The sequence below is a fragment of the Drosophila grimshawi genome, unplaced genomic scaffold (assembly GCF_018153295.1).
Source record: "Drosophila grimshawi isolate 15287-2541.00 unplaced genomic scaffold, ASM1815329v1 contig_311, whole genome shotgun sequence".
Taxonomy (NCBI): domain Eukaryota; kingdom Metazoa; phylum Arthropoda; class Insecta; order Diptera; family Drosophilidae; genus Drosophila; species Drosophila grimshawi.
In genome coordinates this window covers 10048591-10062406 of record NW_025063098.1, presented here as the reverse complement: position 1 = coordinate 10062406, position 13816 = coordinate 10048591, and the positions used below count along the sequence as shown (strand labels likewise).

The 13816-nt window shown below is 44.0% G+C and overlaps 1 protein-coding gene across 2 annotated transcripts in view; it reads right to left on the bottom strand.

The window, feature by feature from the left end:
* Positions 1 to 984: 984 nt before the first annotated feature.
* The window catches only part of LOC6563891 (inositol 1,4,5-trisphosphate receptor), a 25424-nt gene continuing 12592 nt past the window's right edge, over positions 985 to 13816 (bottom strand). Inside the window, exons 3-21 of one of the 2 annotated variants that reach the window (XM_001989759.3) lie at positions 13245 to 13315; positions 13057 to 13172; positions 12209 to 13001; positions 10658 to 11871; positions 9880 to 10055; positions 9661 to 9816; positions 9435 to 9588; positions 8807 to 8951; positions 8691 to 8717; positions 7950 to 8620; positions 6469 to 6727; positions 6177 to 6400; positions 3246 to 6080; positions 2990 to 3182; positions 2798 to 2920; positions 2536 to 2708; positions 2302 to 2466; positions 1802 to 2239; positions 985 to 1736 (exon numbers count right to left, since the gene is read on the bottom strand). In XM_001989759.3, coding sequence (XP_001989795.1) covers positions 1173 to 1736; positions 1802 to 2239; positions 2302 to 2466; positions 2536 to 2708; positions 2798 to 2920; positions 2990 to 3182; positions 3246 to 6080; positions 6177 to 6400; positions 6469 to 6727; positions 7950 to 8620; positions 8691 to 8717; positions 8807 to 8951; positions 9435 to 9588; positions 9661 to 9816; positions 9880 to 10055; positions 10658 to 11871; positions 12209 to 13001; positions 13057 to 13172; positions 13245 to 13315 — 8497 coding nt within the window. In that variant the 3' untranslated portion in view covers positions 985 to 1172. The remainder of the gene's footprint in view (positions 1737 to 1801; positions 2240 to 2301; positions 2467 to 2535; positions 2709 to 2797; positions 2921 to 2989; positions 3183 to 3245; positions 6081 to 6176; positions 6401 to 6468; positions 6728 to 7949; positions 8621 to 8690; positions 8718 to 8806; positions 8952 to 9434; positions 9589 to 9660; positions 9817 to 9879; positions 10056 to 10657; positions 11872 to 12208; positions 13002 to 13056; positions 13173 to 13244; positions 13316 to 13816) is intronic. The other variant, XM_032737683.2, reaches the window with a different exon arrangement.

The following is a 13816-nucleotide window of genomic DNA, read 5'->3' as shown; positions in this document are numbered from 1 at the left end:
GTTCTAGTAGACTTGGCTGTAGACTCTGTAAGATCTGCTACAGTCGTCTTCGGGAATAAACCAATAATATTCTAAGAGCTGGTCCAGTGCAGACTGAGATCTTTACCCAGTCCAAGAACTGCCTTTCATGCAGGGGTACTAAAAAAGCAGCAACCTTGTTCAGATCAAAAATATCTATCCCGGCTGGAAATTCGTGAAAGTATCTTCAAAGTACAAAATACAAATTCCTTTCTAACATTTTTATATATTTTATTTTCTTTATTGTTTAAAAGTAGCTTAAGTGTAAAATAGATTCTCTAAGGATTATTAATTAAATGTTAGCTTATAATAAAATAATTAACCAACAAAACTCGTATCGAGTACAAGATAAACAATTCGAAAAAATGAAAACAAGGGAACGTATAATCACAATAATTAGTTAGTTTTGATTGCATCTGTAATATGATTAAAATTCCATTTATATACATATTACTCCATGTAATTAACAATTATTATAAGAATAGGTAACATAAAACAGCGCAAATAAACAGTTAAGTAATTTTTGTTTCATATCGCTACGCGATAAATTGCCATTGACATAGTAAACAGGTATAAAAATGTATATACGGAGATAGATAGATATAGATATATATATATAGACAGATATATATAAGGATGGGGGAACACAACTCGTATAAATTGTGAAAATGTGGATCAAGAAATCCATTAAATAACATTTCAACAGCCCTAAGTTCTCTGAGTGAGTTTTCTATAAATGTATGTTTGTTTGTTTGTTTTGAATGAATGTCCCTATGTAAAATATGTGGTTGAGTCACAAGTTCTGTTCTGAACAAATCTATTGTTGGAATTCGAAGAATGTAATACAATCTGAAGGAATTTGTAATTTGGATAATTCAGTTCAGTTCTGTGTTAAAAAAAGAGAGCAACGCGGAGCAGTAAAAGGGCTCTTTTCGAGTACAATATGTAAGTACAAAATCATCGGAATTATACTCTCGATTCAAAAATGTTATTCTATTGAGATTTTAACAAGTTACAATGGAAATAGTGCCAATACTTTAACGTTAACAACTATGCAGTGCTTGATCTACATAAGGGAATGTCTTTAATTCAATTGCTTTTAGGTGACAGTGTAGCCAAGTACCATTCTTAACTCATTTCCCAAAATCAACGCCTCATGGGAACTGCTGACAGTTGGCTGTTGTGTTGAGCAGCCCCAGGCGCTGCTTCTGTTTACGCTGCTCCGTCATGTGATCCTTGAGCTCGTGCAGCTGCGTCGATAGATTCTTGATAAGATTTTGCGTTTCCAGCAGCTGGGCTTGCATGCTCCGCAACTCGATCTGTTCGCCATCCGCATCCACAGCGGCCAGCGACATGGCGCGTAGTCGCGGAAACCATTCTAGTATGCCCGCCTTTACCATGGCATAAACATAGCTCTCGGGACCGGTAAACTCAGTTGGATCCTTCACCTTGACCAGTACAATGAAGTACAAGTAATGCCACATATTGTGCTCGCTTTTGATGTGCTCCTCGAAGCTGACTGTCTTGTTGTCAAACGCCGAACGGTTGAGCGAACAAATGAAGCAGGTCGTCTTGAGTACAGCCTCCTTTTGCTGCTTCTCCGATCTGAGGTCAGCAAATGTGTCGATGATTACACCGAAAATTAAGTTCAACACGATAATAATGACAATGAAAAAGAACAACAGATCGTAAATGACGCGCGCCACAAAAAGACCCTCCTGCAAAGACAAAAAAAAATTTTTAAATTAAAACTTCGTTTGACTTAAACACTTTGCCAGTTTACCTTGCTTGAGGGTGCTCGCAGAATGTCACCAATGCCTCCACCATTGCGCAGGCCCTGATTCAGGGTTGTTACTATGCACATAACGAGCGAGTCACAGGAGCGCTCCTTGGCATCACCGTTTCCACCAGTAGCAGCTGCAGTTGTTTGTTGCCTGACATTATCAGCATTACAGCTACCCAGTTCATCTGGTGTGGCACAGAATTCCCCTGACGATGCTGGCATCGATACTGTTAAGGGTGCGCCAGTTGAGCCAGTTTCCTGCTCCTCAAAGTCAACCGACACAAGGAAATCGTCCTTGAAGAACATGTAGCCAATGATCGAGAACAGATACACCAAAATCAATGCCAGGACAGCCGTCAATACGATTGAGCGACCATTGCGCGTAACCGAGCGAATCACATTGACCAGCGTCTCCTCGCGATAGACCACATCGAAAAGCTACAAAATGACTCATATATTAAACACATATTTATTTAAATTTAATTGGCGCATTTCCTTACCAGCAGCGAATAGAAGAACGGATGAAATATGAGGCCGCAGAAGCAAAATGCAATATAAATGCAATGATACAGCAGCTGAACGTCGGTGATGATCTTGAGAAAGTGTTTCTCCAGCGTGCCCTTATTGCCCATGATGCTCACAATATGAACGCTCTTAAGTGTCACCTGCATAAAAACAATTTACATATTGATATAAGTAATAGAATATTCGATAAGAGACTTATTAAAACTCACCGTAACGACGCCCAGCAAACAGAGCGTAGACTCCGGACCAAGCAGAAATATAAATCGTAGAATTATCGAGCCAATGAATGTGCGTATGCCGGATTCGCGGGGCAGCGTTATCACTATAACCATCGAGAATATCAGAATGGCCCAGAACAGCAGTGAAATGTGCGAGCTGAGCTCTGAAAATAAATAGAAAAGAAAAATCCTGGATTTTAGACATATACTTTCTAAATAATAAAATGAGTTTCTAGAATTCAGGGCATCATACCTGGTACAGTGTTATCGAAGGGATAGAAGAAGGCCACAATCATATTGATGACTACAACGCAATTGAAGAGTATATTGCTCCAGAGCGACATGTAGCTGCTAATCCAAAACAGCAGCGACTGACCTGTAATAGATATTAAAATAAGATCTGTGAAACCATATCAGAAAATGTATTCGAGTTTGAGCGATTTACTTCGCAGCTTCTTTTGCCATTTCATCTCGTTGAACATCTCCTCGGCCTTGTCAAAGAAATCGGCCACTTTGGAGCCTTGATCGTCGCGTTCCGCCGTATTTAGTATTTTGATTTTCGTATCCGTTGTTAGATATTCGCATATTTCCGGTATGGGAAATACGATTTGCTCCAGTGTGCGATCATTGCGAACAATCTGAGAATTGATTTGAAGTTCGACATTAAATATCATTTATAAATATTTATCATCGATAATTACCTCAATTTGGGCTGTGTGCGTTGCATAGTACATGAGAGCCTGACTTGTCTTGGCATCGAAACTGGCCGATTGTGGATCCTCGGAGGCCTTGAGCAGTGCGGCCAGTTCCTTGTTGTGCTGTGCCAACTGGTGGCACAGTATGTAGATATTGTGTCCGACCTCGCGTGGACTGACAGTGGCATCATCATCGTCGGCTGCAGCACTGGGCTCATCCGCATCGTCCTGCTCGTCGATGAGCTCCTCCTGGTGATAGGCCTTGCAGGCCACTTCGACCAGTTGCTTGGGATTCATGTTGTAGAGGATGCGCTCGGCATTCTCGCTGTCGCCGCGACTTTCCATGATGGCCAGCAGCAGCTTGGACGCATTGTTCTTGAGCTCGAGCACCAGATCCATGCGATTCTCCCCAAGCGGATTAATGTTATTCAATATCAATGCAGTTATAATGTCCAGACCATTCGATTCGTGTGTGGCAATGCAGTTCTGGTTCTCATGGCACGGCCCCTGACAGTACTCGGTGAGGGTTTCCAGCGTCTGATTGATCAGCGCCACGTTGTGCTCGTTGATGTAGAGACCGAGGAGGCCCAGGCCACCGGTTGTGGAGCCGCAGATGCAGTCGAGGAACATGAGCGTCTCCGAAACGAGATTGTTGTTCGTTTTGTTGTTCTGGTTGCGCAACAGATTCTGCAGATCGGGATTGTGATTCTCGCACAGCAGCTGCAGGAAGCGCAGAATGGGCTGCATCACAAGCACCTTGTTGGAGAGCTGATTGCGCTGATCCTTGTTGTCCCGATGCTTTTCCAGTTTCTCGGCGAGTATATCCTCTAGGGGACTATTCACACTGATCGACGAGCTCTCCTCGCCGGAGTGGATATTCCGCGCATTGCCATAGGCACGTGCTGTGGCCAGGCCAGCATTGTGAAGTTCCCGCTTGAGCTCATCGGTGATGACGACGCCGTTGCTCTTGAGGCCATGCTTGCGCGAGATCTTGTCCAGCTCGAGACTGGTGTCCGGTTTGTGCTCGTGCGCTTTGGCCGCAATGTCTGTGGTGTTGACGGACACCGTCGATTTGATCTCCTGCTGGGCGTCCTTCATCTTCTCGAAGAAGACCTTGAAGAACGCCTGATTCAGATCATCGCTGAGAAACTTTTGGAACATGCCCTTCTGTATGATCGGATTGCCGCCTTCCAACAGCGCAATGCCCAGCTCGACGGCCTCCACAAAGATGTTGGGAGAGTGGACCGATTTGATTACCAGTTCGACAACCAAATCGGAGGCACCCTCGCGATCCAAGTGATTCTGCATCTCGTGCAGTGTTTTGCCAGCACGTGCCAGATACTTGGCGCCCGGCCCATGGGTAACCAAATGCAGCTGCTTAGCCGGGTCGGATGAGGAGGAGGACGAAGAGGAGGATGCGGCGGCAGCAGCGGCTACTGCGGCAACCGCAGCAGCAGCAACAGCAGCCGGCAATTGGGGATGTGGATGCTCATCCTCCGATTTGGGGGCACTCTTGCATTGGAAGTAGCGGAGGAGAAGCGTCTGACGCAGTGCATCGCCCTTTTCGCCATAGTTGACATCGATGGCCATCATTTCGCGCAGTGTGCGCAACACCTTGACGCACATGCGCTCCTCCTTCTCCTCGAGCAGCTTCTCTGTGTGCTTGATCAGCTTGCGAATGAAGCCGCCGCTCTCGCATCGCTTGCGCGCATCGGTTCCGGCGGGGAAGAGCAACTCGGATCGATACAGTATGTCCACGAGTAGTGAGAGTTCCGCTTCGACGACTGGCTTCAGTTGATCCTCGAGCAGCGAGACAATGTCCTGCAGCCCCTCAATGATGGAGCGATCCCAGCGCATCAGATTCGCCGACTGTTGGCTCTCGTATTTGGGCTGCTTGGACGCCAACAGCCATTTGGTGGTCTGGCGCGTCAACATCGCCGTCTTGCTGGACATATTGGCCACCTGCTGCTCCAGATCGACGGGCAGCACAATGCTGCGCATCTTCGCCGACTCGGTCAGCGTCCGAATGCAGTTCTCCACGTTGAATCGATCGCCCAGCGAGAGCCACTTGCACTGGGTCAGGCGATAGGCGGCCTGCAGCAGCTGCACAAAGATCAGTTGGCGCGACTGAACAATGGTGCTCTGATCGGAGAAGGGGCTGGAGAAGAAGCTGCTCAACAGATTGGTGACACCATTCAGTACATAGGCCAGCAGTGTTTTATTCGTGGTGGCCGTCGTGTTCGATATCAATTGGTTGAGATCGACGAGGAAGCTCTTCTCGAAGAGACTCCACATGTGACTGGAGGCGTAGATCTCCTTCATTTCCACCTCGGTGTCAATGTAGCAATGATTGAGGAAATCCACATACGCCTCCTTCACCTCGGGCATGCAGACCGGATGGCAAATGATCGTCACAATGTCGTCCAGCGACAACAGATTGTTACACTTGATCTCCGTGTAGACGTTCTTGCCCATGGTGCAGCAAGCCAGCAGCTTCACCAGCTCCACATGATACTTAAGCGGACTGTCGTCGCTGAGCTGCTGGCGTCGCAGTTGCTGCTGCTGCATCATCTGCACGAAATGGTGGAACGAGGTCTTGTCGTTGTAGAACACCAGCACATCTTCACCGGAGTTGATTAGCTCCTGCATCACCATGTCCTGGCACTTGCGTATGAACTGATTCTCCGCCTTAACGATCGTCTGCAGAAATTGCAGATATGCCACATGCCGGCCATGTATCTCGATGCAGTGCACAAAATGCTGCACAACCTTATCAGTGACCTCGTTGCACAGCGCCAAATTGTCCTTGAAGATGGCACAGACGGTCTTCGCCTCGAGTATCTGCAGAAGCACAAAGTGAGTTCAAATTAAAACCGCATTTTTAGATACTAGATTTATATATTCATTTTCTTAAAACGTTAATGGGGTGCTACTTACGCCTGGATTGAGAAACAGATCGAGATGATTGTGGAGCAGCACTTGATTCTGCTGATTGCCGAGACAAAAGTTCTGTAGGAATTCGTGGGCCAGGCACATCAGTTCCTTCATTAGCACGTCGTCCTTCTCGTCATAGGGATTCTGTAGTAGATCCAGGACGACAGTGTGCACGCCTACGTTGCGCAACAGGCGCTGTTCATGTTTTCGTGGTCTTGCAATGGGACCTAAAGAGAATCAGAGATTTAGTATGCTCATTGTTATGGAAAGATTGAGTGCGTCTATCTATACTCACCGGCCGTTACGCAGAATTTGTTCATGCGAATTAGTATCTCTTTGACCTTTTGATATTCGCTGCGCTGCTCTGGCGATAAGGTGGCATCGTATTCGAGATTGTCTGTCCCACCGGTGGCATCGGCACCCCCCAGTTCATCCGTCGCCTTGGCCTTGTACACCCACAGCTCTGACTTCTCCACGCTCTGGCGCAATATGTCCAAGTCAGATTTGATTTGCTTGTAGGACTCCACATCGCTGTCCGAGACGAGCAGTTGCACCTGCAAGGCGAAAGTGTCAAATGAAGCTACATAATCTTATGGCCAAAAATCGAAGGTTTGTTAATACATACAAAATCAAAATGTCTTTCATTACGATATGCGGAATACGTCCACTTTATTGTTAGTTGTTAGTTGTGGGTGTGTGTGTTTGTGTGTGTATTACAAGTACGTGAGGTGTGTTAGTTGTTAGTCACATACATATGAGAAATGCAGTTGATTATGTGGCAAAGTGGCACGAGTCTCAACATCGACATCGAGACATCGAATTCGAGATCAAGATCGTTGCATGCAAACACAAGAGAGATGAAGAATATTCAGAAAATTAGAGAGAAACAACAAATTAATACCAACATCGGTGCTCCGATTCATTCAAATTACACTAAATTTACAAAGATATAATCATTCTGTTACCATACGAATAAATAAACATTAGAAGACCAAAGTAAATATATTTCTCAACAGAAAACAACTTGGAATTAGTTTTATACTTATTTCACTATTTTAGTGCATTTTTGTGACTAATTCAAGGACGATTTCCTACAATTTATGGATTAAAATTAAATTGAATACAATATTCTACATTCGACCAACAAACTTATAAAAAATATAGAAGTAAATACAAATTTCTACAAATTACGGCATGTGCAACATTTTTTAAATGGCATTTTATCGAAAGTTTGTGAGGTAATTGAAGGAAAGTTTGGGTATTTTTTTTCTTCGTAGAATTTAGTTCTTTGATTTGAATTCTCTCTTCTTCGAGACTATATTTGCACCAAGATTGCATAATTTAGAGTATATATTTAGAGGATGTTTAAGTTATATCGGCTTTTATTATATTTTATATTTTATAAATCAAGAAGGCATTGTTAAACATTAAAAATTTAAGGCTAATTTATTCAATACTAGAAGCTATTCTAAATTGGAATGCTTGCCATATAAACGTTAGACATTAAAAACAAAAAATCGCTCCTGTTAGTTCATTTAAATAAGCGTGCTAAGCATTTAATTTTTTAATGTTTTAAAATACTTGGTTGTAATTTTAATATTTTTAAGCAATGTTGTTTTTTTTTTTATTAAAAACAAAAAATATATATCAATATTCTCAGACTTAAAGAAACCTATGTGAAACCCATTCAAGTGCTGTGAACTTGCTATGCATATTTTGCAAACCCTAATAAAATAAAAGAGACTGCAAGGTGTGCAAATTGTTGAAGAAACCTACCTGTCTAAAGGCTTGTAACACTTCCTGACGCTGGCTAAAGTGTCGAAAGAGCAGATGCAGTGCTCCGGACACCAGAGGCGCATAGTCATGCATGATTAGGTGGAGGAGGACGCGCAGAAAGGTGCGTCCCCCTTGACCATCCAGATCCAAATTGGCTGCATCGCTGCGCTCACAGTCGAAGATGCCCTCCGCCTGCACACCAATCGATTCCAGATCGATATTCTTTTGGCGTGCCGCCGCCGCGGAGGCGGCTGCTGCTGCTGCAGCCATGGCAGCCTCGGCTGCGGCTATTTGTTCCGAGTCCGAGGGTCCAGCACTGCCAGGTGTCGTCTGCTGTTGCTGTTGCGCCTGTTCCTCATTGGTAGTGGGTGTGGAGTTGGTGGTGGCTTGGGTCTGGGCGACCAAATCGGACTCGTCGAACTCCCGCTTGAAGATGGAGAGCAGGCAGCTGATTCTATAGTCAAGGCGCACATCCAATATGAACTGCAGTATCTCAATGATCTTCAGTTTGGTGTCCATGACCAGCGGATATTCCTTCATCATTTGCGATACAGATTTGCGCTGCTGCATCGCTATGGCTGGGGCAGCTATCGCCTGACCCACTGAGCCCAGGGCTAGTGAAGTCATCACCGTGCTCATGTCACCAATGGACCGCAAGACGCCGCCCTCAGCTGCGAAATAGATAGAATTTGGCTTTAGTTTAACTAAACAAGACTAACATATGGAAAATCCTAAGCTCACCATCATTATTTGTCTCCTCTTCGACAGCTTATCAAAGAAATATAGGATTTCAAGATCAAGAGACAACTTGCTAAACGCTAACTAAATCTAAGTTGACTAACTTTCTCAATACTCACAAGCCATATCCGTGTTGACATAGGCGCCACCAGTTGTCGTCTCGGACACACAGTCCAGTATCGAAAGCAGCGTCTTTGTTAGCCGCAGGAGATCGCTGAAGCTATAGAAGCCAAAATATATTAAGTCTCTGGCCAGTTTGACCACCTGAAAAGAAATATTGGTAAATCTATGAGTGTTGGGTTAAGTTAGGTTATAAAGTTAATCATAGGCCAGATTTGGCTAGTGGAAGACTGAACGAAAAATCACCCCAGCAAGTTGCGAACTGTAATAGATCGGTGCTTCCCAGGAGGCTTAATCCCTTCCGGGCAAGTGCCAATGTAGCAGCAAAAGAAGTGCTTGATTCTTTTTCTCTTTTTGCTCTTCCTTGCAGCTTCTGCAGAAATCATTACAGTTGGCCTAAAGTCTATTGAAGGTTACACAACTCTCTACTGTGTTTTGGCTCGTCGGCTATATATTTGCCCTCAATGTCAGTGGCTCAGTGGTTCTCGTGCAGAGATTAGATTTTGTTGCCGTTTGGCTATCAATATAGATATTTATATCGCATTAAGAGCTCCTTAGGCAAGTCACTGCTTCGCATATGGCTACTTAGGATATTTGTTGGTTTATTTCTTTTTTTCTGTGACGCACCTCAAATGTGAGCTTGTTCTGCTCCTGGTCCGTGAATAGCCACACCTTGGTGGCCACATTGCACAAATAATTCTCCACAAAGGCAATTGTCGTATTGAATTTGGCACGGCAGGCTTGTTTGTTTTGATCTGGTTGCAGATTTTTGCCATCATAGCTGAAAACGGATAACAAAGATGAGTTTATCGTTAGCTAAAAGCTAAGGGAACGGGCAGAATATAGAACTCACTCCATGATGGACATCTTTGAGGGTATTTCGCTCCACAGTCGCGCATATTTCACAGGCGTAACTGGCTCCTGGGGATCGCGATCCACATGCATGTGGAGCATTAGCCGGCAAAAGGATGCGCGCAATTCATATGGCATCGTTTCGTCTGACATGCATCTGCCGGATAGAAATGAAGATTAGGATAGAATTTAACACTTGTCAGCTAGCAGACAAACTCACTTCAGTATCAAATCAATGTCCAATTGAGGCGACAGTCGATTCAATGCCAGATACTGACGATTCAGGCACATGTTGGAGAACAGGTTCAGCTGATGGCGATAATAGTTCAATATGGCTGCTTCCTGTTCACAGCCATCGGCCACACACTTCGCCAGATCCGCCATGGAGCGCGACGTCTGAGAAAAAAATGATGAGAAATAAAAGAGATCAATAATTTTTTGGGTGACATATACTAAATATAGCAATATTGCAACAGCTACTCATATTTCTATTTATTGCTCCTATTTGATCAATGTGATACAATAGTCCGATGTTGATTTATTTACTTTTCAAATGCTAGGATTACAATGAAGCATTTTGTTTAAAAGAATTAAAAAAAAAAAAGTTAATAATGTTCATAAGAAAATCACATTTTGCTGGTATTTTTGTTAAAAACTGAGATACTTCCAATAAAGTGGCTTGCGAGTATTTTGTTTAACTTATTAGGTAACTTAATTATAAATTAAAAATTTTACAGCAGTTCGTAGCTTTTATACCCTGAAGCCATTGAAAATGGGTAAAAAGGATATAATGGTCTTGTGCAAATGCATGTAACAGGCAGAAGGAAGCACCTCCGACCCCATAAAGTAGATGTATTCTTGATCAGGATCAACAAGTTGATGCCAATAAAATCAATTAATGGTGAAGTTCTTACTAGTATCAGATTATAAGACACTTTGTTATATCGACATCATTTGATCAAATCAAGGATATTTGCACATAATATTAAAATACCAACCGGTTGTCCCTTCCACTGCAAATGTATCTCGTACTTCTCGTTGGGCAAGGCGTCAAACTCTTCATTGAGGCTGGCACTGTCCCAGGTGGTCGTGGTCGAGGTGGATTGCACATCGGAGCGATCCTCATCGTCGCCGGCGTCTTCAGTGAGTGTGGCCAGGCATACATCCTCGGAGGTGCCTTTGTAGCAGCGCACAGCTGTGTCGCCACGGAGCGCCTTGACCTGTGTATCGATCAGGATGTCGACATTCTTGTCGCTGAGCACACTCTTGCAGATGAGCTCCTGGGTGACGGCAATGGCCTTGCGATTCGACACGCACAGATCGGAGAGGTAGTCGAGGAAGCGCGAGTCCCAGTTGAACATATTCTTGCGCACGAGTCCGACAAACGTTTCGATCTCCGCCGCCGTAATGTGCTTCTCCAGTAGCTTGCGATTGTTGTGCAGCAGGGCGGTGATTGTGTCCTCGGCCAGGATATCGTAGCCGATCTGTTTCTGCATGAGGCCAAAGTGCTTGGCAATGTACTCCTGATTCTTGCGGTAATCCTGCTGGGAGAGACGCAGTATGCGATAGCACAGCCGGAAGATGTTCTTGTAGGGAGCGTTTTTGGGATCGCCGAGCTCGTCCAGTCGCAGGAATGGACCGTCGCCGGCTGTGTGCTCCTGGAACGGACCCTGCAGTATCTTGAACAGCTGCTTGAGGATGTACTGTTCGCGCAACAGTTTTTGCCTGTCACGTATGGGATTCTTGATGGTAAACTCGAGCGCCTTGGTCTTGTTCTGCTCATTCTCCATGCCCGCTATAAAGTACACAATGTCCTGCAGCAGTGAGATCAGCGCACGTCGCTCATTGATCGATATGCTGCCGTTGTCCAGTTTACTGGTAACCATGGCCAGCACTTTGCACGCATCGTTGGCAAAGTCCAAATCACGCACCTCCACCGGCGATACGGGTATGAGTGCAAACGCCTCTTTGTCCTCCTTGATGGGTGAGCAACAGACCTTCGACATAACCGGCTTATCATCGTCCGCATCGATCGGTATCGATGTGGCATGCACCCACGTGCTGGAGCAAATGTGCTGCAATCGCACATAGCTGGACTGTGGCACCAAGCTATCCGGCCGGGCCATTGTTGTCGCATCCAACACAAACACCGATGCAATGTCCGCTGAATATGGCACGGAGACCAGTCGATATAGCTTGCCCTTTGGCTTATCTGCAATACAATTAGAATAAAGCATGAGTTTCACATGGGTTGCATACTAAAAAGATACTTTGCTTCGATTGGAGCTGGAGTTATTTTTAAGTTTACCGCAAACAAAATAGTCAAGGCATGTCTATAATTGCATTATTAATTATGTTTTGTAATAGTAACTATCCTATAGAAATATCATTTTTCAATCAAAATATATATATATATATATATATAAGAAAGGAAGACCTCAGGAATGGAATTGTCAACCAATTGTTATGAGGGATGGACAACTGAACTGCATGATTTCTTATAACTTGCTATGTTCATTAAGTATCTCAGTACTACAGCTGAAACCTACCGATAAGGGTGGAGTTCATTGTGGAGCCGATGCCCGAGTCTTTGCTGCATTCTCCGAGCAGCGATTCATGGATATTGGCTGCGGAAATACCAGCTACTACATCGGATTCAGATTCGGCTGCCAGATAGTGACCAGTAGCTAGGTGCTTGAAGCGATATAGTGAATTCCAATCGCCGGCGCCACCGCGACATGAATCGTGCTGCACCACCTCGATCTCCCAGAGAGCTTTACTGCTGGTTGCCGCTGTGGCACTGGTGCGTCCCGTTGTGCGTAGGAAGACATGGTATTGCTTCTTGTACTCATCCATGGTGAGAAACTTTTCCTGTTCGGCGTGAAAGAGGCGTACGACGTCACCGCCTTTGAGTATGTCCTCCTGGTTCTCTTTGTGCTCCATGAACAATGAGATTTTCCACGAGGTTGATGAGTTGAGAACGTTAACCTCCTTGCAGCCGGGATTATCGGGCAGCTCATAGTTGGCGGCCACATGCAAATTCTGCTGATCGGCATTCACCGGACTGAGGATGACTTTGTCGCCCACAACGACATAGTCGCCAATGGAGCGCAGCTTGTAGAAGGGTTTTATGTAGAACCAGGAGCCCTCATTTCCATTCGCATCCAAATACACACGCATCGCATTCTTCTCCAGCAGCGAGGGCAGACGTTTGTTCACCGTCAGATACTTATTGGACTTTAAGTGGAGCAACTGCACCACAGCTCGTCCATATTGGATGAAGGTCCCAAGCAGCTTCTTGTTCTCGGTTTCATTCTGTTTCTTCTCAATTTCCGCGGCATGCTGAAGAGGAGGAAGGATTAGGTCTAGTCTTCAAATAAAACCTTTTGGTGCTTACATGCAAACGTTTGAGCAGGTTGGGATCTGTGTTGGAGCTGGCCGATTGCTTGGCGGCCTTCCAGAACTGCTTCTGTGCGGAATACCGATTCATAGGACTTATTTTGATAAGGCAATCTATAAAGATCAATTGAATTGTATACAGTTATAAGTAAGTTAAATTAAACTCTTGAGTTTTCCACTGTTTACCTCTAAACTTTTTCGGCGGACAACTCAAATCTCCAGCCTCAGGGCACACAACGGTTCGATCATCCACCAGACTGTTGAAACAAATGTTTAAAATTAGTATTATAAAGTTAAATGATAAGATAAAAAGTAGAAATAAATTTCATACTTAACATAAAAGTATTTAATAATGAGTAATGAATGGATGTACCCAATATAAGTTTTAGAAAGGAAGCGAGTTTCCTGCGACACCATTAAATATATATAAATAGATTTCCTTGATCTGTCAGCTGTTCAGACAGGTTCATCACAATCAGAGATTATTGGTAAAGAAATCTGTTTTATTGTCAAAACAACCGTTAACTTCATCGTACAGTTTTCTGAGATCTATCATACTCGTAATTGGATATCAAAAAAGTTGGTCCACTTTATAGTTTTTAATAACCTTCATCTTTTTTTATTTCAAATTTTAATTTAACTATTCAGTTTTTACTATATTTCATTTAATTTGTAACTTTGCATTTAAAGTTGAAAATTAAATTAATTTCTTGATAGCAAATATCTTTCAATCAGTTTTACATTAATTCTTCAATTCA